This window comes from Sipha flava, unplaced genomic scaffold (assembly GCF_003268045.1).
Source record: "Sipha flava isolate LNK unplaced genomic scaffold, YSA_version1 242_pilon_pilon, whole genome shotgun sequence".
Taxonomy (NCBI): domain Eukaryota; kingdom Metazoa; phylum Arthropoda; class Insecta; order Hemiptera; family Aphididae; genus Sipha; species Sipha flava.
This window is the reverse complement of record NW_020272890.1, coordinates 52,637-79,148: the sequence shown is the minus strand read 5'-3', so window position 1 is coordinate 79,148 and position 26,512 is coordinate 52,637. Positions and strand designations below refer to the sequence as shown.

Below are 26,512 nucleotides of genomic sequence, written 5' to 3'. Positions count from 1 at the left end.
TATTATTTATTGCTAATTATATATATATATATATTTTTTTTTTATTTTCTATAGTTGGAAATCTGCACTAATAGTAATAATTCATATAAAGATATTTTCACAGTGAGTTGTACTAATTACTATTATTAAAATATATATTCATAAAGTGTAATTTTTAAAGTGAACCTGGATATTCCACTAAATGTATCTTTTCAAATATTTATAATTTTTATTTATTAAAAAACTAAAAATTAAAAAATATGTTTTATAATAGTTTTTTAGTATTAAAATATTTAAATTTTTAATTTCATTATAAATGAAATATTTAAAATTTAATTTCTTCTCTTATTTATTGAAACATATACTTGAAATATAGAATATAATATCTTGAATTATATACTATAGCTTACAATTTAAATTCTTCATAAAATTAAAATTATGAAAACAATTATACATGTGTAGCAACATGTTTAAAGAGGGTTCCGGATTTATATTGGCTACTGTGATATGAGTAAAGAATAACTAAAATTGAATATTCATATATCATATGGTTCATATAAAAAATATCACTTATTGCTAATTAAATAATTATATGTTTATGCAGATGTTAATTAATTTATATAGTACTTATGCAATTTTACTAGAATAATACTGAGCTTGTAGAAGTGGATATTTTCAAAGGCGGAGTATTTCTTGGCTGTCAGTTTGGTATAGGTGCTATGTACATTTGGGCTATTGGTATTTTAGCTGCTGGCCAGAGTAGTACAATGACAGGCTGTTATGCTGGACAATTTGTAATGGAAGTAAGTAGTCACAATCAATTTTGAGATTTGATGATATTTATACTACATAAATCTTAGGGTTTTCTAAATCTTCAATGGAGCCGTTGGAAAAGAGTTGGATTCACTCGACTAGTTGCTATAGCACCTACATTTTATGTGGCATTTTTTAGTGACATAAATGAACTGAGTGGCATGAATGACCTATTAAATGCTGTAATGAGCTTACAGTTACCATTTGCCACACTTCCAGTAATTGCATTTACTAGTAATCCTCGCATTATGGGCGAATTTACCAATGGATTGTTAGTATTATGAAAATATAACTATACTTTTAAAATATAATATTTTAATTTATTAATTTCAGTGGAAATATTATAACAACAATTGTATTGTCTGTTGTAATAATAAGTATAAATGTATTTTTTGTCATTTATCAGACCATAAATAATTTAACTAGCAACTGGTACTTAATTGGAGTGATAGCATATAGTACAATTTATTTATTGATGTGTGCTTATCTTACATTACATCTTGTTATTAGTATGCTTAGTGATAGCAGTAGGTTACGTAGCAATCCAGTAAGTGTTTGATTCTCATACATTTTATATTTTATTTCATAGCCATTAATAATTTTCAGTTTGTTATTAAATTTATTGGTCCTCAAATTGGGCAAAACTTTTCTCAACACATGCAAACAAATTCTACTCTTCCAAGGTAACTACTAATTCGTTTTATTATGTATAAATATTAAGTTCAAAATTTTTTGTAAAAATTGGGGTTTCCTAAAAAAAAAGTGTTATAATTAATTAATTATTATAAACATCCTCTAACATAATTAGAACTGAGAGAAATACAAATATATAATTAGCTCAACAATATAATTTTTAGTAACTTCTTTCTCTTATTTAATTAATGTGACAGTGTTAATACTGAGTTATTATTTATATTTATAACCTATATTTTTTAAATCGCATAAATTCAATAATCATAACAATTTTAATTATTGTGCAGATGATTTATTAAATGAAGACTAATATGTATGTATGATAGTAATATCTTTCATAGTATTGCCACGCTTTATATCTCATATGAATGTGTATTAAGAATTAAAGATCATATTGTACAAAATATAAGTATAGAAATATGGGAATATAGACAAATTGTATACTTGTTATTAAATTATTGTTTGATACAATAAATTATTTATTTAAAAATGTATTATTTTATTTTCTAGATCAACCCATTCTTAAGATTAATTATTATTAACGTCTTCTATTTCTCCTTGTAACCCTGAATTTTCCAATAATTGATTTTATAATACCAACTTGTTTCCCAGTAAATAAATATTAATTATAATACTTAAAATTACTATTTTTACAGTGTGTATATAAATGCTAAATTAAATTTTAACATGATTATTGTGTGTAATTTGGTATTTTAAAATATTTTATTTTGTTACCTTAAAATGCTTTAATATTTCTTGTTTTAACACTTTTGTAATAACAAATTAATATTTAGATTATTATTTTTTCTAGATTCAAGTTACAAATTTCCATCAATAATTTCTTTAAAAAATTGTATAATTATTTTCATAAGTGTATATATATATGTATACTATTTTAAATTTTATAATTTTAACTTTTATGTTTAATTCTAAGTAAAGCATAAACTGAAAATCAGAAAATAATTAATCTTCTATTTCACCTTCATTTTTTTTCCAATCAATATTCTAAAACACATAAGTTTTATACCTTTATAATTTTCAGTCTTGTATATCACCCTTGCCTTTAAATCTGACTACTGTAGAATACCTTCTAACATTTTTCCTTACACTAATACCTTCATTTAGAAATCTGTCAATCTGATGCAAGCTTAATTGTCTTTTGTAATAGGTATCAGATATTGTAGAAGTATTCTGATACTGTCTTTCCAAGATTTTTATGACATAATTATTACTCTAGTGTTAATAATAAAAATAAAATCTTAAATTATTTTAAACATTAATGCATTAACCTGTAGTTAAGCCTATTTTTTTATTTCAGATATAAAAAAGAAAAATTTTATTTTTTTTAATCTTTTATATTCATATAAGAATTATTAAAATATTTTATTAATCATTTTTATCAATTTATTTTAATGGAAGACATTTATTTAAACAAAAAAAAAAAAAAAAAAAATATGTTTTTTATAACTTTTAATCTAATTTGAACTTTTTTTTTTTATTAACAAATACTAGCAGCCATGATGACATTCCTTCCAAATATCAAACTTTAATAATAATAGGTTGTTATTTATGTTGCAAAAGGATATAATAATTAAGAAAATAAAATTAGCAATAACTTAAACATTATATTTTTAAATTAATTGGTTTTTCAAAATAACTATAAATGAACAATATAACTGTTGCTATATGATAAAAAATTAAAAAAAAATTTAAACAATAAGGTTATATGTATCTTTATTATAGTTTTATTATATATATATATATTAAAAATAGTTATTAAACTAAAATCTTATATTGTAATAATCTTTATTTTTAATAATAAATGTTGAAAAAGTGGATAAAATACTAAATTAGACCTCTTGATTCAGCATAAGTCTGTATTTTATTAAAAATGATAAACAATTCTTATCTAGTAGTTTGATATTTTCCCATTACAATTTCCTGTAAAATGATGTTAACCTTTTTAAAGTTTAAAATTTCCATTTTTATTTAAAATTAATTGATAATCTCTACTATTAAAATATAAAAAATAAAATATAAAACATAAGTTTTCTACTGAATGGTTTTTTTTTTTTTAATTATATAAATTTAAATTTTTTATTTTTGTGGTTCATAATAAATAGTAATAATTGTGTATAGTATTAAATTATTATATTATATTATATAATATATGGCTATGTCTAATGTTGGTTTTAATAAAAAATCCTCAAATGGGATAGAACTGTTTAAACATAATTATAATTTTATATAGCTTAATTTATTTTACAAGATTCAGAGGAATTTAATTATTGTTAAGATACATATTAAATTAATTTTTTTTAAAAAACAAACTTATAAATAAATATGAATTTTTATTTTCACTAAAATTATAATCAATGACTTATAACATATGTTTTGATATTTAGAAATGCCGAGGAACTTTAATGATGGACCAAATTATATAGATAGTAGTTTTGTTTGCATTTTTTTAAGAATGTAAAATGTTCGCTCTGAATAACATTGCATGTTAAATTATTATATTATTTATTTGTTTTCAATTGAAATATTTTAGTTTATATTTAATTTATACATTTTAAGCATTAACTTTTTCCTCAATTATATTTAATAATTAAAAATATAACTGATACATTTTTGATAATTGTATACGCAAATCAAGCTTAAATAACTATGATTTATTATGGTTGATGTAAGTATACGACTGAAACTAACAGTAACGCCTTCATTGATATGAATATGTACCTACATTTTAAAATGTATACTTATATAATTTATTTTTTACTTATAAATTATTTTTTTGTATAATTTTATTAAATATAGGATTATTCAAACCTATTATATGTATAATTTGAATGATCTTATGAAAAAATAAAAATATCAACATTCTGTAAATAAATTGTTTTTTTATGCAATTAATATATGTATTTTAATTTAAACAATATGGATTATGATAATCTTAACTTAAATTATATACAAATATTTTCATTTTTTCATATGACAATAGATATAACAAAATATGATAAATGTCAACTTACAAAATAAATTCAATTTTAAAAATTAAATTTGTATGTAAACAATTATCTAATACCAGTCTGTAATTAAAGTATTGCTTTTAAAATTGTATATTTTCATCAAGTAAAATAAATGAATTAATTATTATTAGTTATAAGTTAATATTAAATACAATAAAGTTACCTGTGTTTATTGATATGTAAATTAAGCTAATTTAATTTGGTATAAGTTATATATATATTTTATTTATCTTATGTTAAAATAAATTATCACTGTAAGCATTTTTTTTCATGTGCAATTACTATTGAATTATTAATTGATAAAAAAAGAAATATATCATTTTTGTATTAGTTGATGTAATGTGCTAAGAAAATTAACAAAACAATTTCTTAGAATTAAAATTTTTAATTTGTAGAAGCAATGAAAAATGTAATAAATAAATATATCATTTTAGTTATAACTTATAATCCTTAATGTACTTATATTTTTATTTTGGCCATTTACTTAACGAATGTATTTTATATATATATATATATATTTAAATATAAAAATATTTTTAACTTGTTATTAATTTCTATTAATGTGTTATTCTAATAATGCAGAATTAAGATAAATAACATTGAAAAAATGACAAATAATTAAATGCAATGTTATGAAAGAATATTGAAACCATCTAATTAGGATTAGTCTTTCAATAGTAGTTGCTATTATTATTAAAATTATAGAATATACAAGTCTTATTCTTAAATAAATACACATATTTTATTATTTAATAGCTCTCATTGTCCCTATTCAACAGATCCGTGTCAAGCATTTAAGCGCTCCAGGGCAAAATTATTCTTCAGGGCCATTGAGCACAGTTAGTATTTTAAATGCAGATACAGGTGCCCCCTTACTTTTACAAAACTACTTGCTCGGTGGCAATACTCTTTTTGACCCCCCCCCCCCTAACATAGCCATGATATACAAACATTATTTTTAACTATAATTTTGCATGTTCATATTTTTAACATATTATAATAAATTTTACAATGCTTAGGGTTTGCATTTCAAATACGATTTTGCTAAAAGTATAAAAATTTTATTGTGTATTAAGAACAAGACAAATATTGCAATAAAAATATAATAATAATAAAATAAAATAAAAGATTTAACTTTTATCCTAGCTATAACATTTTCCATACCAAAGATTATACAATTATGATGTGAAATATATAATTCTAACTAAAAGATAGAAATATGAATTAGGGACGGATCTGAAATTTGTTTAAAAGAGAGGGTGGATAGGAATATTTATGAGTGATATATAAAGTACAACGAAAACTTGATTGTAATTTAAAATATTAAAATTAATATTATTAAATATTTTTTTACAGAACTGAAATTGTTCCATCATAAATATTTGAATAGTTATAATAAGTTAACCTTTTGGGTCTATTATTCAATAAAACAAAAATGTCTCCCACCTATGCAGTGTGATATGTGCATATGAAACTAGGGATGTCAAAAGGATGTTAAATTATTATTATTATTTTTGGTTTAGAACATGATTATACACGCAATAAAATAATACACAAGAAAAGTAATTGGATACTCGATACTGTGTAAAATCAAACGCAATTACCGCACGTGTGTACTAAATACAAATATAGTTTTAAGTTAAGAAATCAATAGAAAATTGATTTTTATGGTGATGTGAACTGTGTAAACTTATTCCCATAGTTTGTGTTAGAGATGGAAAATATGAATCAGTTAAATTAATCGATTCTTCTAATTCAGTTCAATTTATCGAATTGATTCTTGCAATTCGAACCTCCCCTGTGTTCGTCCCAGACTGTTTTAAATGCTTTATTATGTGTACTTGTTGATCAATCAATCCAATTTTAGAAACACTATTAAGAAAATCAAGAATTATCTTTAAAATACTAATTGTAATCAAATTTTGATCTGAGACTTATGGAGATCAATTCAGTTTTTAGATAAAAAACAATAAATTTAAATTTTTCTAATATTAAAAAAAATTAACATAACTCAAAAAAATAAAATTTACAAATTATAAATTATTTTATTTTGCAATTGAATAGTTCAGCCCAGGAAATACATTTTTTAAGTGTTTTTACAGCTTTACATTATTTTAAAATCACATCATCTTGAAGTAATGTAAAATTTAGAAAATAATACATAACATTATGTAGGTAATACAATATAAAATGTTTGTTTTTACTTTTAAAAGTCATAACACCTTCTATTATTAGCATTATATCTTCATCATCTTATTTAATCAAACTTAATTTTCTCTTTGAAAGATCAAAAAATATAAAACTTAATTTTATCATAAAATATATATTTCCTTTAAAATATTAACATAGTTATGTATAAATATGATACTTAATTTTTTTATACAAGCAAATTTTTGACCAATAAGTTTACCATAACACCATTTCATATATAAAATGGATAATTGTGTTTTGTTTGAGAAAATCAATATTTTAAATTTACAAATAAAATTAAAATGTAAAGATTATTCATAGTAAAATTGTCATCATTTCATCATTCATATAAAAAAATCATAAATAATATATTTTTAGAAAAGAAAAATCATTAAAGACAATTTTTTCCTACAATTTGAAGTAATTTTTTTATATAACTACCCACTATTAGGTAAACAATATAATTAGTTTTTGATATTTTATAATATTTTACTTTAGTTAATCGAAGGTGTTACTCCTCCTTTCCATTGTACTTCAATGTATGGCCACTTGGATTGTAAACAAGATTGCAAGTTATTGTCTTCGACTATACATATTACATCAGATTCTTGGATAATAGCATTACCTTCAATATAGGTAACTTTTGAATTAGGATTAGACCTTGGTTGTCCATTGTAATGAAATAACATGAATACATCTGGAGTTCTGGTTTCTTGTTCAGAAAAAAACTCATCCATAAATGATGGCATCAATATAATGCCCAATCCTTCAGAATCCAATTTTGTGGACATCAGATTCACGCTAAAAAAATAATTTTATAATCTGTGCAGCATTTATAAAATATTATCAATATCATTTACTATTCATCATCAGATACAAGATCTAGTTTTTCCAACAGTGGTTTTAGATTTTGAGTACTAATAAAATTGTTTCCATCTTGATCGAATAATTTAAATGTTCGCCTAGCAATATCAGCTTGAGTTTCTTTACTAACCAAATTTTGATCAAAAGAAAACAGAACTGAAATATTTTAAAATATTGTTAGTTTCATTTTTTAAGTAATTTAATGAAATTCAATAAGTTAAAACGTCTCTGCAATACCTGTGAGATGTGTATCGCTACCTAATACCCAAATAGGGTTACAAGGATTTTTCAAATAAGTTCCAACTTGGCAGTACCTTAAATGTTCTAATAAAGTTAAAAACCCAACTTCGCTTTGTTTGTCAATACCTTGTAATTCTATAGAGGGAAAAAATTAATTTTTATAAAAAATAAAAATAATTGAACTCATAAAATATTAATTTTATTCTTACTAAGCCCAGCTACTACTTGATCATTATTAAATACATTTGAAACTGCTTGTCCAGTGATCATCATATTAATTAAACATTGACTACCATAACCAAATTCTTTATCAATCAATGGTTCATCTAAATCACAAATTTCTTCTTTTAATTTAACTAAACCCTAAAAAAAAATATAAAATTCATTATATTATTCTTACTTATTATACATAGGTATCTATTTTATTTTATTTACCTTAGAGTGCATGACAGTATATAAAAATAATAAAACACCAAATGTATCACGCATAAAACTAATATGGTTGTTAAAAAAAGTTTCTATACTATCCTTATTAACTTGTTCTACTCTAAAAAAATGTAATAATAAATAATTCAGCAAGTATTTTCATATTATATTTGATTATACATACTTAAGCATAGAATGAAACTGGCTATGTTCAAGTACACCTTTATCATCAATTTGTACAAATTTTAATATATCACATCCATCTGTAGCTTGACATAGGATATCACAGGCAGCTTTGCATAAAAGACGGTTTTGTTCGTCAGCTTCGACTTACGAAATAAACATACATTACAATTTATCAATAAACTTATAAATTATCATGTTTAAATATTACTTTTTTCCAATCATCATCAACAGACTTGTTGCTAACAATGTTTTTAATAATGTAAGCTTGCATAGGTGCTAATACTGCACAAGGACCACCCTCAAATTGAACCAAGGCAGTAGGTTCATCTTCGCTGAAACAAAACCCTGCCAATGATCATTTAGGTGATCGGTCAGTAATAGACTACGACGGCTCACCTTGTGTCCATCGTTGAAATATGTCTTGTCGTACCTGCCGACCCCAAGTAAGTTTTATGATTTCTTCCAACTCCTTATCTGGAGCCATTTGTGACACTTCTACAGTTGCCATTATAATTGTTCACGGCCAACTCATGTCGAAACGTAAGAGGAAAAAAGTAAAATATATTTATTTATTAATTTATCGGGTGATACTCTTATAATGATAGTTTTTTGAACTAAGTGTTCCGAAAAAATAAAAATCCACGATGTAGAGAAGATAAGGTGGCACCGCTCTCGTATCTTTCAATGGTACGATATTGACGCAAAAAATCGCGGCAGTTTGATAGTTCAGAATTTATCACTAGAGTACGCTACCATTCGCATGAAGACTAATTTATACGACTTGTAATACTGACATTTACATTTTAACTACGTTCTAACTTTAGGTATATATTTATTTATAAAGTCGGGTAGTCCGGTCCAGTGTATTACCAAATGCATCATATGGTACGGTTTGGGCTAATACAGACTGAACCTTACGAATCATTCCAAAATGTTTTAAGATCGGACCGACAGTGGCATATACAGAAAATATTATTGAGAGGGGCTACTATGGACAGAATTAAATTACCACTGCTATCTAAGAATTACTAACAAGTAGCAGTAGCAGTGGCGTAGTGTGGGTATCGGCTGCCCGGAGCGGAAGACAATTTTGCCGCCTTCTTAATTAGGTATTTAAATTTAATGTATACTATACATTATATACATTTATTTTAAAGAACTTTTCGGCGAGAACAGTCATGAATTATACAGGTTAAATTTTAAATAAAAAAGTTTATTTGTTTTACAATCACGTTTATTAATACAAAAATGCATACTTCAACTATTGATATAACAGGTACAAAGGCATAGGCGCAACTAGGGGGGAGTGGCTAGGGGGATTAGCCCCCATAAATATTCCATGTTATACATGGCATACTGCATACAGCATACTTTACTCACAATAGTGTCACATACAATAAGACACATTGCAGTAAATCCAACTAAAATACCTGTATTAACATGGTAATAAGATTAGGGGTAATCTACAGATTATTTTAAGTTTTGATATGAGGGCTGTAACCCCCTCCAGTGGTTTTCTTAATTTATTTTTATTGGTTTTTTGATTAGGTAGTGTTGAATAGTAATTATGTGTTGACTTTTAATGAGGGATTTTCTTTTTACTGTTTGATGTAGGATTATTTATTGTTCTTTGGCTGTTCTTTTTTATGATTTTTGCTAAGTATAAGTTTGATGAGTGGTTGATGTTAGGCGTTGGATATATTTTATGTCTGTGTTTATAAGTCGTAAATCTTGATTTATTTTTTTTTTTTTTTTGTAGCTAGGATTGAAGAGTTGTTAATTTGTTTTGGTTTCTAATTAGGGATCTTCTTTTTACTGTTTGATGTCTTGTTGATTTATTGTTCTTCTGGTTCTTGTTTTATGATTTGTAATAGGTATTTGTTTGTTGTATATTTGGCATTTTGGTGTTGGATATATTATTACATTTGCTATTTCTAATTTCTCTTTTTGGTTGTTTGTAGTTGTTTAATTATTTAAATTTGATTTATAAATATACATCAAATTTAAAAATTTTAATCCAGTTGGATTTTCTGTTTTTGATCTCAAAAAAAATTGGACAAGGTACGTTACTTTTTGTTAATCCTTTTTTACATTTATTCATATTTCTAACGTGGCTTAAGATTTTTTAGACTGAAATTGAATATAATTTATGGAAATTCTAAAATAAAAAACACTATGAACAATGATCGAGCTTCAGCGAGGATTAATTTGAAGTACTCGTATAATTCAAAATAGTACAAAATAGTACTCATATCAAACTACCAAACCCTAAGAATCATGCATAGAGTACATAGACACATATTTTTGATTTTGATGTTAAATAAGCAATTAACATTAAACAACCTAAACAATTGTCTAATAATTATTATTCAGAACTTGAATTGTAGCATATTTTAACATACAAAGTCTGTGGAACTAGTGTCCCGCAGTGATAATCGGATGCTACCCAGTGATGGATGACCATGCTATTAACCAACACATTCTCATAATGACCGTAATGACAGAAGTTGATTATCCCTTTATGTTCCCCTTGTAGAAAATTTTATTAAAGTGCCACTCAGTGGAAATTATTTAAAATATGTTCTGACTTGAATAAAGTGGTAAAATAACAATTTTAAAGAAGTTTATTTCTAAAATATAAGAACATTGTTATCCATAATGTAAAAAAACAATAATTCATTATTATATATATATATTATGTGTTAATGTAGTACTTTATTTTAAATAATTTACATTTAACATTTTTTTTCAGTTTTAGCTTTTAATAGTATTAAATAAATACATAATTTAGTGGGCAGGGAAAGTCAAACCTAACCATGCAGGTTGAACTAGGTTTACAAGAGGCAAAAAACACTGTATGCAGAGACGGATCCAGAGTCTGGAAACTGTGGGTAAAGCCATTTCTAGAAGCCATTTATTAGGGATGAAACTGAATTAGAAATTGGTACCTTGTAAAAAAAAAAACACAATATGCTCATAAAAGTGTATAAGTATATTAATATTACATTTTAGAATTAGTGATACCACCGATAATGACTTATTTACGATTAATAAATATAATCTAATTTTATCAGCGCGGAATTTTGACGTACGGAATAAAATATGATTTACTTAAATCTCTACTAAAACGATATAATTTAAAATATAAATTATGAATCGAAAAATTTTAAATTTTGAATATACATGGCATTCATTTTTCAAATAACTCCGATGGGCCAATTGTCTAAGAGTCCAAATCAAGGTCTAAAAAGAGAAAAAATATCCAAGAGGCCAATTTTGTCAACAAATATCAACTGTGGGTCAACTGACCCCCTGACCCCCCTAGATCCGCCACTGACTGTATGTATTGAAGTTCTGTATACATGTCATATTATTTAATACAAGTAAAAATAAACAACCTAACCTATTATAGGTACATATTTAAAAGGTACACTATATTACATAATATACTGTACCTACATATAGTAAAATTAATCGTACTCAGACTCAAAATGATTGGCAGGTTTGTAATGTACTACTTATCATTATATTTTTTATACTCATTTGTTAGTTACTTTGTAATTGTAATAATTACTATGTAAAAAAACATTAAAGTGTCCAAGAACCAATTGTGAAAAGTCACGTACAAATATTAATATCAATGAACGACAAAAAACATAAGTAAAACACGTAAGCTCTTGAATCGTACAATCGCAAGTTGCAAAATCAACTAGTTGACAGGGAAGCGATTCAGCAGCATATATAAGGGCTCTGGTTCAGCACCAACTTCAGACGTATCCAGCCATCCAGTTTAAATGCTCAGCTTCTATTTGTTATTATCAATGTACTATGTTGTTATATTATCACCTAACACCTAATTTAATTTAATTATTATTATAAGCATAAAATTAATATATTGTCAGCAAACGCACACATACGCACACACTACCTTCACGAAATGCTGACCAGATAGATTGCAGTAGAATAAAACACCTCCCCGCATTACGTGATGTTGTTGGTTCTACTGCCATCGATGTGGAGGACGGAACGCTGCCCGTTTTACGAGCGAAGTAATCGGTTATTCTTGTTTTGTTTTTTTTTTGTGTTTATAAATATTTTTTGTTTCATTGTCTTAAATTAAAAGGTTTTAAATATAATTATAAAAGGTGTTCGCATTAATTTTTCTACTTTACGTACTTGTGCGAGTATACGAGAAAGTTGGTACATTTACAAAAAGGGTATTAAAATTATATTGTATTTCAAACCTCAATCCAGTGCTAGATCTTATTCTTTGTCAGTTTGAGGAGAGAGTATAATATAGCTAGGTAAAGGTTACCTCACGCTCGAAACATCCAGTGCTAGATCTTATTCTTTGTCAGTTGTTTCGAGTGTAAAATAACTTTAGAGCTACTAAAGGAAAGTAGGCCTTTTTAATAAACCTGTTTTCGACTATCCTATTAAGCAGTGCTAGACTGTATTCTTTGTCACTTAATGAGGTAGTCGTCTGGGCCAATTAGGTTTTTCTTTATGTGCTTGTTTGACGGTTAGAGTGTCCAACAACCGACAGATACCCTTTTTGGTATTGCTATACGTCAAGCTTTTGCGTGGCATATACGAAAATGTGTATGTTGATGTTAAAATAAAATTGTTAATAAATATCAGTTATACCACAACAAATGTTCTTGATAGTCTATTAACTTAATACAAAAATACTTTTACATCTTAACATTGTGTAACTATGTCGAACTCACTACTCAGCACGTTACAAGTTAGTTAACATATATTATTTTGCTAATGCAGAAAAATTCAATATAATATTATAATATAATATATCAATAAGTCTATCTATAGTTTATAGTTTTTTTTTCCAAACATCTTTTATTTTTGGCCAAGTCATATCTGTATCTGATAAATAAAAAATATAAGTTGTGAGTTATTAACATAGATATTAAACCAAAATGATGATAGGATTTTTACTTAATTTTTAAAATTTTTAATAAATAAATAATTATCACTAACCTTTTGTATCATGTATAGGGAACATATATATAGTACATATGAATATAGATTATTATTATATTACAATGTATTAAGTATATATGACACAATATATATATATATATATATATATATATATAAAAGAATTGCTGTTCGTTAGTTTCGTTAAGACTCAAGAATGGCCTGACCGATTTCATTAATTCTTTTTTTATAATATTCCTTGATGTACGAGGATGGTTCTTACGGAGAGAAAATTTTAAAAAATTGCCTGAAAAAGTCTAAAAATAACATTTTTCTATATTTCCATACATAAGATTAAAAAAAAGTCAATTAAAAGTCAATTAAAACTATTGAAATATAAAATGGATTTAATTGTTAAACATTGTGTGTTTGGTGAGACACGCTGCTGGATGTATCCTGTAGAGTGGCAGAAACGTGGATTGCCGCATGCACACATTTTGATTTGGTTGGTTAAAAAAATTAGGGCAAATGAAATTGATGAAGTCATATCAGCTGAAATCCCTAATGAACAAGTAGATCCTAGCTTACGCGAGGTAGTTATCAAAAACATGATACATAGTCCATGTGGAACACTTAATCAAAATGCACCGTGTATGGTAGATGATAAATGTTCAAAGCGCTATCCACGGCGATCACTAGCAGACAATGGAAGATCAACAAATGTCAAAATAAATCAACAAGATATTGAAATAGATAATCACTGGATTGTTCCATATTCACCGATCTTGTCAAAAACTTTCAAAACACACATCAATATTGAATCTTGTCATTCAGTAAAATCTATCAAGTACATATGTAAATATGTAACCAAAGGAAGAGATATGGATGTGATTGGATTTGGTGCAAAAAATTTAAACGATGAAGTAACTCAATACCAAATGGGCCGCTATGTTAGCAGTAATGAAGCATTTTGGCGAATTTTTTCTTTTCCAATTCATGAAAGACACCCCACAGTTGTTCACTTAGCCGTGCACTTAGAAAACGAACAGAAAGTATATTTTACAGCTCAGAATGCAGTACAGAAAGATCAACAGCCACCATCTATCTCGTACTACCATTTTTTTTCGAGACGTGCCAAAATGATAATTTCGCACAAACACTGCTGTATTTTGAAATGACAAAATATTATACTTGGGATCAACCAACAAAGAAATTTATACGAAGGAAAACCAGTTCCAGGTTGCCTAGTTGCATATTCAACCGATTTAATAGGTCGAATTTATTCTATTCGTCCAAGCAACGATGAATATTTATATTTACGACTGCTATTAGTTAATGTGCGTGGCCCAACATAATTCCAACATTTACGAACAGTTGATGGTGAATTTTGGGCGTTAGGTGAATTGCGTCCCATTTCCATAAAACTAGGTGAATTGCGTCCCTGTTGTAATTTAATACTAGGTGAATTGCGTCCCTGTTATATTTTAATACTCGGTATGTAACAAATACATAAAATATACTAAGTTAATACATTAGTTGAAATATAATTTACAAATTAAATAAAAAAAATCCAATAAGTATATACAATACATTTTCATACTAAATATTAATAACATTTGTAGGTCAATTATTTAATTATTCGTCAATTATTTATGTAAAAAATAGTAAAATTATTATAAAAGTATATTAAACTGGTAAAAATTTAAATGAAACGGCTTTGACGTATTCAAATCTGGTCAGTAATTTATTATTATATTCAATCATTTTTTCTCCAATATAATTTTCTTTTTCGATAATTTGACGTGATTTTCTTTGTCCATTACTACGTATTTTTATATATGTTTCAGATTGAATATTTTTTATAACATCAATAAAATTGTAAATATTTGGATGACTAGAGATAAATAGATTATTTAATTTAGAGTGGAATGCCTCACAACTGTTGGTTGTCCGATTTGTTGTTGGTGTAAATTCAGCCCAGAGATATGGTGGAAAACTAGCATCTTTTGTAATGTAAGTTTTAAATATGTAATCTATGAATTTATTAATTTGTTCGTCTTCAATAAGTAAAATGGATTGCAAATCATTTTGAAAGCATTCTTCTACCTCATCTGAATGTAAGAAAGGCAACCCAAATAAATACTTTAAAAATTGCCCTTTTTCAGAATTATAATCTTTAAAAACTTTTGTCAAACCAAGATACTGTATTATTCTCCACCAACTTTGCCCTAGATGAAAACGACATCCCTTAATTTGAGCTGTAGGTAATACATGTCTTACAGCAGAATGTATTGCGGATTCAAAATCGATGTGGACATATGTAGGAGAAAACAGGAAACCATTTGTATCACAATGATGTAATACATGTTTAAATAATTGCACATACGTTTCAGTGTGTTTGTTTTGTAGTAAAAAATATATAAGAAGCACATAATTATCATTATGGAGTCCATGAATTGTAAAAACTTGCATAAAAAATTTTGGACACGATTTAAATGTACCATCAATATAAATATGTTGTACTTTGCATAATACCTCTAAATTTGATATCGTTGAAAAACCAACTATGCCATTTGGTTTGTCATTCACCAATAAAAATTTTTCCAGTTTATTGGTTTTTATTTCGTACACACATAAAGAATCGTGTAGTTCGGAAAGGCTATTCGGTAGTTTTGGGTGAACAGATGTACGTGCATAACGAATATTTCTTTTAATTAGTGCCACATCGCTAGTTGTTATTGTTTCTACGTCATTATTTTTTAATTCTACTTGTAAAAGTTTCGATGGTGTTGACGAAATATCATCTATAGCTTATCTTTTAAGAGAATTACTAATATTTTGTCGATTTAATAATTTTTGTTCTGGTTTTGGGTGATTATGCTCTTTAGATTGTTCTTTTATATTAAAATTATTTTCACATTTAAAAAAATATTTACAAGATTTTATACAGCAGCACCAACGTTGTATGTCATTTCTTAATAGTTTTTGGAATCGAAATTTAAAACCTTCAATTATAACTATTTTTTTATTTTTTTCACTTATTGAAAACTCCATTTAAAATTAATAATAAATAAAAAATTACACTGCAGTATACTGACGATTGACGACTGCGGACTGACGGACGACTGCTTGTCAACTGCATAATATGTTGGGAAATTTGAAATCACAAATATTATATAGTAATTATATGTTAACGCAATTGTTGTCGCGAACGGTCGAATATAAATGTAAAAATATACTCAGTCCGATTCTAAACGCGCGTATTGCATTGATACTGAAACGGTCATGTGAGATAAAATATTATTTAATTCTTGGATATTCCGATAAAAGATATCAATACAAACAAAATAAAATAAAGGTTCTGCTGTTCTGCAGTTATATCGCTTAGAATGAAATATTTTGTGTGTAACATTTCAAAAAGTATCGGGGACGCAATTCACCGAACCCGGAATTTTGTAGATTTAACAGAGAAACCTATCATTGTTTGCAACTGTTAGAAAACGATACACATTGGGATCAAACTCTTAATGATGCTGTAATTTCATCACAAGCTCATCATATACGAACATCGTTTTTCATTATTATATGTAAATGCTTCCAATCAAAATCAATTGATTTGTGGATAAAATGTGTGACGATATTTTATTTAATATACGCAATAGAACAGGGAATCTGAATTTACAAATAGGCATAAAAAATTACAATACAAATACAATATAAATTTATAATTAGACATTGATTTTAATTGAGGATATGTGCTTGATGATGTCAAATAAGCTATCATGTCAATTGAGGATGGCCGCGCCCAATGCACGATCCTTTTCATCAAGAATTACAACGTGAAAAATCGTATGATCTCAATACTTTGAAAGAATCAATTCAAATAAATCTTTCACTATTGAACGAAAAACAAAAATATGTATTTGATACTCTTATGAAAGTAATAAATGATAGAACTGGAGGGAATTACTTCTTGAAGGCTCCTGTTGGACGTGTCATATTATAAAATGATCAATCTGAAGACATATTCTCTCAAAAACTCATTGATATTGTAATGATATGGTAATGGCAAATTTCCTATATATGTGCTGACCGGCTGCATCACCTCTCCCAAGAGTTTTTGTCAGTTAACGCAATCAAAAGCTGAACTCATTCATAAAGTGTTTCCAAATGTTGCTTAAAATTACTTATTCCATGATTGGTTGAGCGAACGAGCTATACTGGCTGCCAAAAACACTGATGAAAATTAATTAAATTTCAAAATTCAAGATGACATTCCTGGCGAAAAGGAGGAAACGTTTTCTGAACGAAATTTGAAATTTCAAAAGGGTGTATTGAATCAAGATAAATAGAATCATTTATATGGCAATTTTTATTTAATTCATTCTAATTTAATTTATTATAATTGCTAGTATTTATCTCATCAGAAATATTTTTTCTAACAATAATATAATAATTATTAAATTCATTCAATATATCAGATTTGTTAGTTAAAGGAATATTCAAAACGTTACTGTTCGGGCAGTTTATTGGAGGTTAGGTTCTTTTTTCTTAGAACTATATGAGAATTAATTTATTAATTTCCATATGGTTTTCATATTGTTTTTAGATAAAAGTATTAGATCACTATAATATAAATAACGAGCTTTTTTAATTAATAGGTTCAAAAGATTTCTATATTTGATATAAAATTATTTAAGTTTTAAATCAAAAGGTGATTTAAGTTTTTTTTTATAAAGTTTTTGTCTATTTTTAATTGATATAAGAAGACTATTTTTATCCATATTTTGATTTTATTGATTTTTTTAAATTTATTTTTTGAAGTAAATTATGCGATGGCTTGCCTGGTAAATCCAATGAGTTTAAAAACTCTGTTGGATAATTTACAGTTTCAGTAGCATTGCAAACTGTATCAATAGATTTGTATGACACCAAGTCTCCTAGTAACAAATGTTGTATTTTACGATTCAATTCGTTGACGTCCACATTTTTTGCTGCTAAATTTGCTTTTTGCCAGCCACTCATGATTTGTGTATTGTCTCTGTACATTGTGTATATCAAAAAAAAAAATTTGAGCCAAATCGGCGCAACCGTTCTCAATTGATGAAATGTTATACATTTTTGGCTCCATTTTGATATATTTAGATTTGCGATATCGTATTGATATTTAAGAATTGATAAAATGCATAACTCGTATTTTATAGTAAAACGCTTATTAATGACAAAACCTACATAAACTTTAACGTATATTAAGACATTTCGTTTTAAATTTGTTACACTAATTTATCGTTAAAATAAAAAAACTAATTGATACAGTAACATGTAGCCTTACATACCTTAAGGCTTAAGAAATCACTGATTTATAACAAATTCAAATAAACGACCAGTCAATTTCGTTACGGCGTGGTGTATAACAAATTAATAAACTTAGTATGAGTATCTTATAATTTAGGTATATCTGAAGCGTCATCGCTTATCGCGGAAATTTCCCCACATTGTACATTATCTACTATAATTATTATGAGATACGAGTTTTAATGCTTCTTTCCTTCACGATTACTATTAATATGATAAAATAATATTAATACATTCAATTCCGAAACCTATTTGCCGTGCCGTTACCCAGTGGCGTAGCCAGGATTTTTAAATGGAGGGGGCTAACCACTTTTTTGGATAAATAAGGTAAGAGAGGATATGAGAATTCACCCTTAACCCCCCCCCACCATCTACCAACAAGTTTCTAAACTTAATTCAAGCATTTTAGTATAGTTTTAAAAATATTTATTAATATATAATTTATAATAATAATAATAATTTTGGTTTTAGTGTTCAGTCCCTTGCTCCACTCTGACAGCTGCATCCTCTTAGGCGAATTTCTGGCAAATTCAGTTATTATTTCACTTTCATCGAATTGCTCTTTTTTTATTTATATAAGCCATAGCTAACTCATTCAGTCTGTTTTCCGACATGGTGCTTCTTAAAAAAATTTTTAAGCGATTAAGTGCTGAAAACGTTCTTTCCGGAGTGAAAGAGGTAACGTGGCGAATAATTGTAAAAGTATTTTAATGTTAGGTCGAAGATTGGTACGATGAGAGAGTGAATCAAGAGCAGAATTCGGTTTTGGAATAGTATTTTGACTCTATTGTTGCCTCCATATGAACAGGTCAGCTCTGATTGTAGATGAAGTATCATCATGGAGATCTTGGACATATATTTTAGCAGCTTTTATAATATTTTTATCGTCATACATATTTAAATTGGCCGGAATAAGTCCTTCAAATGGCATAACATCAATAAGCCTTTGATTAAAACGAGCATCCATTGATTCTATTAAATAGTCAAGATACATTATACATATAAACACGGCCCATGGGGAGGGCTATAGCCCCCTTAGACCCCCCCTTGGCTACGCCACTGCCGTTACCAGAACGAATTTCCACCCGGTCAACTATATATATTGTTATTTGTCATATATTTCTGTAACACTCTGTATTCCATTTTAGAACCTACACGTATATTTTCATATATTTTATAATTAATAATATTATTTTATATATTATATTATTGCATATTTTTATATTTTATATTTAAAAATAATACCTCAACGTAGTTTTTGGGGCACACCAAAAAAAAATTTTCCGCCCTAGGCTTTAACCTACACAGCTTAAGCCGTAATACGGCCCTGAAGAGATGAGAGGATCGCGACAACAACGTGAACTAGTTTTTCGGAGCAGTTATCATGGCTGAAATTAACGATAGTTTCATTATCATCTTATGTTTGTTATCACTAAATATAATATAAAATCTATAAATATGATACAGAATTTAAACTAACGTTATTAGCTCTATTAATATTTACAGTGAATTAGAATATTCGTGATTTTTCAATTTACCTTATGTCTTTGTAGTGTCATCAGATAAAGGGGCGGGGGAAATTGACCTCTCGGATATAAGGCGGACAAAACTATAATATGAAAAATAATGAAAAATAGTTCCTGTGCCACTGGTCTTGATATTCTCTCAAATGTATACAGTACAATAAATTCTATGCATTTTGAGTCCTCAATTTTTCTAAGCTGAGGCCCCTTGACAGCGCTGATCACCCCCAGTCCTACTTCTAATTGACGCACAGTTTGGATGCTGGAGTAATTATAATTCTTTTTGAACACAATTATTTTATTGTGTTATAAGACCAGAACATTAAGTTCAGTGTCGTATATAGAAAAAACCAGTTATATAATATAATATTATTATATATATACTATATTATAATATAATATAATAAAATGTAGTAATATAGAAATAATATTTACCTATTTGATATTATATATTAGTGATAACAAACACAGGATAATAATGAAACTATAAATAATTTTAGCTATGATAACTGCTCTGAAAAACTAACCCATGTTGCTGTTGCGATCCTCTTGTTACAAGAGGATCTGGTGTCACCTTATCTTCTCTATACATCGTAACAAATTCAAAAATAAATAACATAACCTCAAAAAACTTTTATCAATTTTCTGAATTATTTAATTTGCCGAAATAGTATTTCTCTCTCTTACATTTGTAACTAATCAATAGTAAATTTCTAGTGAAAATTATTTTAAGTAAACTTTTTCAACTAAGTTCTCATTTGCATAGTTTTGCAAATGACTAGTCATTTTGGTCACACTGCCAAATCCCCTTCACTCCGTCATAAATTCTGTTTATTTTTAATAGACGTTTAATCTTACTTTGATTTCATAGTGACTTATCTTTGATCTCTGATATAATAACTAATAAATTAAACTATTGAAATTTACCATTATAGTTTATGCATTATCTAATTAGAACTATCGCACATTAACCCAACATCCGAAGAAAATATACTGACACAGCTTACAGGGATATGGAATAGTGGAATCTGGTGACGTACAATCCAGGTATAATCATGTGCTAATGATTTTCTATAATATAAATCTAAATGAGTTTTTTTGCCCATCAAATCTAACGTACTAACTGCTACGTTGTTACGCAATAAGGATCATTCAATTATATGACCTTACTGTTGACAAATATGGTGTTAAAATAATTTTAAAATCTAACAATATACTTGACGATCATGTCATAATTAAATACTTATATTACTTATTTTAAACATTTTGGTCCTGAATACATAATAGGTATGGTTTCCTAGTAGCTTATTTTGGTTATAATTGTTAATAGATAATAAATTAATTTTTGGATTGTGTTAACACTATTCTATAATTTATTTGTTGATTGATACATTTTTTATTGAAGAATAATATTGGAAAATAAATTTCATATGTGCATAGCTATAAATTTTGTACACATTGTTAAATTTGTAGATTTTTACTTAATAATAAGTTTTATTTTTAAAATGTAAGTAATTTTTTTTTTTACCATTCAACTTCAATGTAATAATTTGTTAACTAAGGTTGAATATCTTTTAAATCAGTTTATCTTTTGTGAAATATATTAATTCTAACATTTATGTGTAATTTATTCTTGTATACATTTGAACTATAGATTTTAATTTTGTTTTTAATCATGCAGATTAAATTTAATTAATGTCTTATTAATTATTCAATATATTAATTAGATACCTATACCTAGTTCAATTACAAGAACAATAAATATTATTTTAGTTAATGAAGCAATAAAGCTAGCAACTTATATCAAAATTTGAATTATTAAAATATTTGCATAGGGAAACACTTAAATATATTTTTATATATTTTGTTCTATTGTTACTATTGTTTTATTTTATTTTGAACATCATTTAATCAACAAATTATTGCTATATCATTTCAGTGATGAATTAATTTCTTTGTTTTAATATCATTGAAAAACGGAGGAAAACATTTATTTATTAAATATGTAATTTAAACAAATAATTAATGATCAGTTTCCAACTTCTACCTAAGTAAATTAGGCAGCTTCCTAGAGGCCCTTACTTTACTAGAGATCAGACTCCCATCCAAGTACAAAAAAAAAAAATTTAATACATATACATACATTTATTTTTTAATTATGATAAGATTATGTGATGTGTATAATAATTACTTATTAGTAAAAACTAGATTTATATGTATTATATATTATAATATATGCATGCGAAGATCCACCAAAAAAAGTCAAAATATGAAAAAAAAAATGCAAAACATGCAAAATAAAATTTAAATTTTTATTAAATTTTATATTTAATTTTAATTTTATGATAATAAAAAGTGATAATTATTTATTTATTTTATAAAAAAATTTCATAAATATATATAATAAGATGTATAGTATAACAAATATGCAATACAAAAATGTAATTTGTTAAATTGTAATTTACTTTTTAATCATTAATACATTGTCAAAAACATTTTATTAAAATTAAATAGTAAATACATTGGTGAAAAATAAATTGGTAAATTACAAAATAATTTTTGGCTAAAAAACACGCACACTCAATACTTTAACTTGGCTACAATGTAATTCTTACTATCAATTGTCTTGTGTAAATGTATCAGTGGTTGTAATAATGTACCTACATTTGTTGTTTTAGGTATTTTATCAACAAGAATAGATAAAATAGGTAGAGCCATGTCTCTATAAAACTCGTACAACCAACCTATGGAAGTTTAGTAACCTATTTTTAGCATCTGAATATTCTTTGAGCTGTATCGTTAGGTTAGGTTAGGTGTATATTTGTACGGGTTTTTTGTTAAAATATGCAAAAATATATAGAACATACACTAATTTCAGAATATGCAAAAATACGAGTATACAATATAAAATGTTGCTATTTAAACAATCCAGTAATGATTTGTGAATACTCATTGATTGCATGTATATGATATTGAAAATTGCAACATGCATTTTATGAAAAATCCTGTCTACTTATTAGAGTATGTTGGATTTATAAAAATTAAAATTAGTTTTTTTAATATATTTTTAAAATCCCGCTGCTTTAGTAACTATCTTGAGGCCCTGAGACTCTTAAATTTAGCACTGATAATAATATATAAATTTAAATATATTATAATCAAATACTATATACACAAATGGATGTTACAATTCTTTTAGTTATAAAAAAAAAAACTTCGCCGTTTATTATTATTAGTAATTTATTTAAATTTTAGTATAAATTTAAAATTAATTTATATGTTTTTTTATAAGTTGTATTATAATTCTTCAGAAAACATGTCATTAAAACCAAAACCAATTAACTTCACGGAAAAATGGAATAACTTACAAGAGACTGTAAAAGGTGTTATAACACTTGATCGAGTTCCTAGAGATGCATGGAATGAACGTTTTAATGATGTTTATTCTATGTGTGTGGCCTTCCCAGAGCCTCTTGGTGATCAACTTTATGACTCAACAAAGTTGTTCTTAGAAAATCATGTGCTTGAGTTATTAACTATTATACAAACTGGAGGTACTGCAAATCTTTTACAAAATTATTTCTCTTATTGGCAGAAATATAGTAAGGGCGTTAAATACCTACATTCACTTTACCAGTATGTATTTTATTTCTTATATTTTTGGTTTATATTGATGTATATATGTATATATTTATATAAAATAAACTGTTTTGCTAGATACCTTAATAATCAACATATTAAAAAACATAAACTGTCTGAAGCTGAAGTGTTATATGGAAACATAACTCCCGATTCCACTGAACAGATGGAGGTTGGAGAACTTGGACTTGATGTATGGAAACATAATATGATCGTACCACTTAAAGATAGTATGCTTGAATTATTATTAGATGAATTTGACAAACAAAGACATAACATATCTATGGCTACATCTTTGGATATTATTTCTGGTGTAATCAACTCTTTTGTTGTTGTTCAAGAATTTAGAAAAAAATATCCTCTTGAAGTAAATATATTTATGTACTGTTATGCAACAGAATACTTTATATTATTAATTAAATATTATTTTTTCTTATCATAGTTGTATCAAAGTTATTTTGAACAACCATTTTTGGAGCAAAGTAGTGCATACTTCAAACGTGAAGCTGCAAGATTGTTACAAGAATGTACAGTATCTGAATATATGATTAAAGTATTACAAATATTGAAAGAAGAAGGAATAAGATCAAAAAAATATCTTCATGATAGGTTATTTTTCATTATATTATAACTGTAACAATATTCATTTACAAATTGAAAATTGGTTTTTTTTTTAGCACTTATAATAAATTACGTGAACGATGTCGTCAGCATATGGTAGGTGATCATTTAAAAATTTTACACGGTGAGTGTGAAGCCATGATTAAAGAAGAACGACGAGATGATATGCACAATATTTATTTACTTCTACGTGAAGTTAAAGATGGAATGAATTCATTAGTTGACATTTTCAGAGAACACATAAAGCAACATGGAATTAAAGTTATAGAGTCTTTAAAACAAGAACAAGTATTTTTTTACTAATTATTATTATGTGTTTATTATAATTAATAATTTTTTTTTTTTTAATAGATATATATACATTTCATTGAGGAAGTATTGGCTGTTCATAAAAAATACAAATCTATGGTAATAGATGTATTTGACAATGATTTGTGCTTCAGTGGTGCTCTTGATAAAGCATTTACAGTTATCATAAATTATAAACTAGTTAAAAATCAACCGTCAAAATCTCCAGAATATTTATCTAAATACTGTGACAATTTATTAAAAAAATCGTCTAAAGGCATGTGTGAAGCTGAAATAGACCATAAGTTATTACAGTCTATCACTATATTTAAATATGTTGACGATAAAGATGTATTTCAAAGGTTTTACCAAAGACATCTTGCAAAACGATTAATACATCAACAAAGTCAGTCAATGGATGGGGAAGAAGGAATGATTAACAAATTAAAGGTAACCTAACACAATTTTTTTTAATTTTCATTATATTAATTTACTTTTTTGTTTTTAGCAAGCATGTGGTTATGAGTTCACAAATAAATTACATCGTATGTTTACTGATATCAGGGTATCTGAAGGACTGAACACAAAATTTCATAGTGAATTTCTTAAATCTGGGGATGAATTAAGTGTTAATTTTTCTATGTATGTGTTGCAAACTGGAGCTTGGCCTTTGGGATCATTACCTGTGTCATCATTTGCAATTCCTAGTCAATTGATACCTTGTATGCAATATGTGAGTATTTTAATTAAATAATGTCTATATTTTTATAATGTATGTATTTTATTTCATTTATTTTGAATAGTTTGAGGAATTTTATAAAGAGAAATTTAATGGGCGAAAGTTAACATGGCTTCACCATCATTGCCAAGGTATTGTTAATTATTATTAAGTTGATTACAAGTAATAAGAAATAATATATTTTATGTAAAATTAGGCGAGTTAAAATTAAATTATTTATCAAAAGCCTATATGGTGACAATGCAGACATTTCAAATGGCAATAATGTTAGTATTTGAAGACCATGATACTTTCAAATACACTGAAATCCAAGAATTACTTCAATTAAATATTGAACAATTTCAAAAACACATCAACAGTTTAATAGAATGTAAATTATTATTGATCAATGGTGATGTAAGTAGATATTTTCAAATAGCTTTTACATTTTTAAACAATGCTATTTAATTATTGTTGTATTTAGAATGTCTCTTTAAATATGGCATATTTCAATAAGCGCACAAAATTGCGTATAACAGCAACTCTTCAAAAAGATACTCCACAAGAAATAGAACAGACTGTGAATTCTGTTGAAGATGACCGTAAAACATATTTACAAGCTGCTATTGTACGAATAATGAAAGCGCGTAAAGTATTGAGACATAATCAACTTGTAAATGAGGTGGGTAAAAATACCTAATGTTTTTCATATTAATTATACTTATGCAGTAATTGTATTTTAGATATTGTCCCAATCAAAGTCATTTGCACCATCAATTGCTCTAATTAAAAAATCTATTGAGACTCTAATTGATAAAGGATATCTAGAACGTACTCCAAATTCATCTGACGGTTATAGTTATGTTGCATAATATTATAAATTATATTTGTATTTAGTTATATACATTATTTTTTTGTCTCATTCAAGTTTGTTATTTTTTCCACGATTTGTAACATTGTTTTTTTACTGTATATATTTAATATTTATAGATTTATAATGCTATTCTTGT

The 26,512-nt window shown here is 26.3% G+C and overlaps 4 protein-coding genes across 9 annotated transcripts in view; 2 read left to right on the top strand and 2 right to left on the bottom strand.

The window, feature by feature from the left end:
- The window catches only part of LOC112684150 (protein Malvolio), a 34,050-nt gene extending 30,098 nt beyond the window's left edge, over positions 1-3,952 (top strand). For all 5 annotated transcript variants that reach the window (XM_025555497.1, XM_025555493.1, XM_025555494.1 and 2 more), the window contains 6 exons: positions 55-102; positions 624-782; positions 840-1,063; positions 1,126-1,339; positions 1,399-1,475; positions 3,891-3,952. In XM_025555497.1, the coding sequence (XP_025411282.1) occupies positions 55-102; positions 624-782; positions 840-1,063; positions 1,126-1,339; positions 1,399-1,475; positions 3,891-3,909 (741 nt within the window). In that variant the 3' untranslated portion in view covers positions 3,910-3,952. The remainder of the gene's footprint in view (positions 1-54; positions 103-623; positions 783-839; positions 1,064-1,125; positions 1,340-1,398; positions 1,476-3,890) is intronic.
- On the bottom strand, positions 3,360-9,349 carry LOC112684151 (ubiquitin carboxyl-terminal hydrolase MINDY-3 homolog). 2 transcript variants are annotated; one of them, XM_025555499.1, is made up of 9 exons: positions 8,817-9,349; positions 8,629-8,765; positions 8,419-8,564; positions 8,244-8,355; positions 8,018-8,171; positions 7,806-7,943; positions 7,565-7,724; positions 7,198-7,505; positions 3,360-3,426 (listed from the first exon to the last, which is right to left on the bottom strand). In XM_025555499.1, the coding sequence occupies exons 1-8, from the start codon at positions 8,926-8,928 to the stop codon at positions 7,199-7,201; spliced, it is 1,266 nt and encodes a 421-aa protein (XP_025411284.1). In that variant the 5' UTR covers positions 8,929-9,349; the 3' UTR covers positions 3,360-3,426; position 7,198. The 2 variants fall into 2 exon arrangements, with proteins under 2 accessions (XP_025411284.1, XP_025411285.1); XM_025555500.1 differs by lacking the exon at positions 3,360-3,426 and having other exon boundaries at positions 7,199-7,505; positions 8,629-8,752; positions 8,817-8,911.
- A 5,288-nt stretch (positions 9,350-14,637) lies between these two features.
- Positions 14,638-16,175, bottom strand: LOC112684158. The gene is made up of 2 exons (XM_025555513.1): positions 15,225-16,175; positions 14,638-14,799 (listed from the first exon to the last, which is right to left on the bottom strand). The coding sequence occupies exons 1-2, from the start codon at positions 15,828-15,830 to the stop codon at positions 14,638-14,640; spliced, it is 768 nt and encodes a 255-aa protein (XP_025411298.1). The 5' UTR covers positions 15,831-16,175.
- A 4,722-nt stretch (positions 16,176-20,897) lies between these two features.
- LOC112684168 (cullin-2) lies at positions 20,898-26,442 on the top strand. The gene is made up of 11 exons (XM_025555525.1): positions 20,898-21,283; positions 23,548-23,872; positions 23,954-24,242; positions 24,318-24,484; positions 24,553-24,784; positions 24,848-25,234; positions 25,293-25,517; positions 25,588-25,654; positions 25,720-25,919; positions 25,987-26,184; positions 26,246-26,442. Exons 2-11 carry the CDS (start codon positions 23,553-23,555, stop codon positions 26,372-26,374), a joined length of 2,214 nt encoding a protein of 737 aa, XP_025411310.1. The 5' UTR covers positions 20,898-21,283; positions 23,548-23,552; the 3' UTR covers positions 26,375-26,442.
- The last annotated feature ends 70 nt before the right edge of the window (positions 26,443-26,512 follow it).

What these genes read in the sequence shown, in the direction of transcription:
- LOC112684168 (XM_025555525.1), top strand. Translation starts at nt 23,553, where the DNA reads ATGTCATTAAAACCAAAACCAATTAACTTCACGGAAAAATGGAATAAC. An exon ending in TACCTACATTCACTTTACCA is followed by an intron (nt 23,873 to 23,953) that starts GTATGTATTTTA and finishes CTGTTTTGCTAG; the next exon opens with ATACCTTAATAATCAACATA. An exon ending in AGTCTTTAAAACAAGAACAA is followed by an intron (nt 24,785 to 24,847) that starts GTATTTTTTTAC and finishes TTTTTTTAATAG; the next exon opens with ATATATATACATTTCATTGA.
- LOC112684151 (XM_025555499.1), bottom strand. Translation starts at nt 8,928, where the DNA reads ATGGCAACTGTAGAAGTGTCACAAATGGCTCCAGATAAGGAGTTGGAA. An exon ending in TAGCGATACACATCTCACAG is followed by an intron (nt 7,725 to 7,805) that starts GTATTGCAGAGA and finishes AAAATATTTCAG; the next exon opens with TTCTGTTTTCTTTTGATCAA. An exon ending in CTTGTATCTGATGATGAATA is followed by an intron (nt 7,506 to 7,564) that starts GTAAATGATATT and finishes TTATTTTTTTAG; the next exon opens with CGTGAATCTGATGTCCACAA.
- LOC112684158 (XM_025555513.1), bottom strand. Translation starts at nt 15,830, where the DNA reads ATGCAAGTTTTTACAATTCATGGACTCCATAATGATAATTATGTGCTT. An exon ending in ATATTTACAATTTTATTGAT is followed by an intron (nt 14,800 to 15,224) that starts GTTATAAAAAAT and finishes AAATTACAACAG; the next exon opens with GGACGCAATTCACCTAGTTT.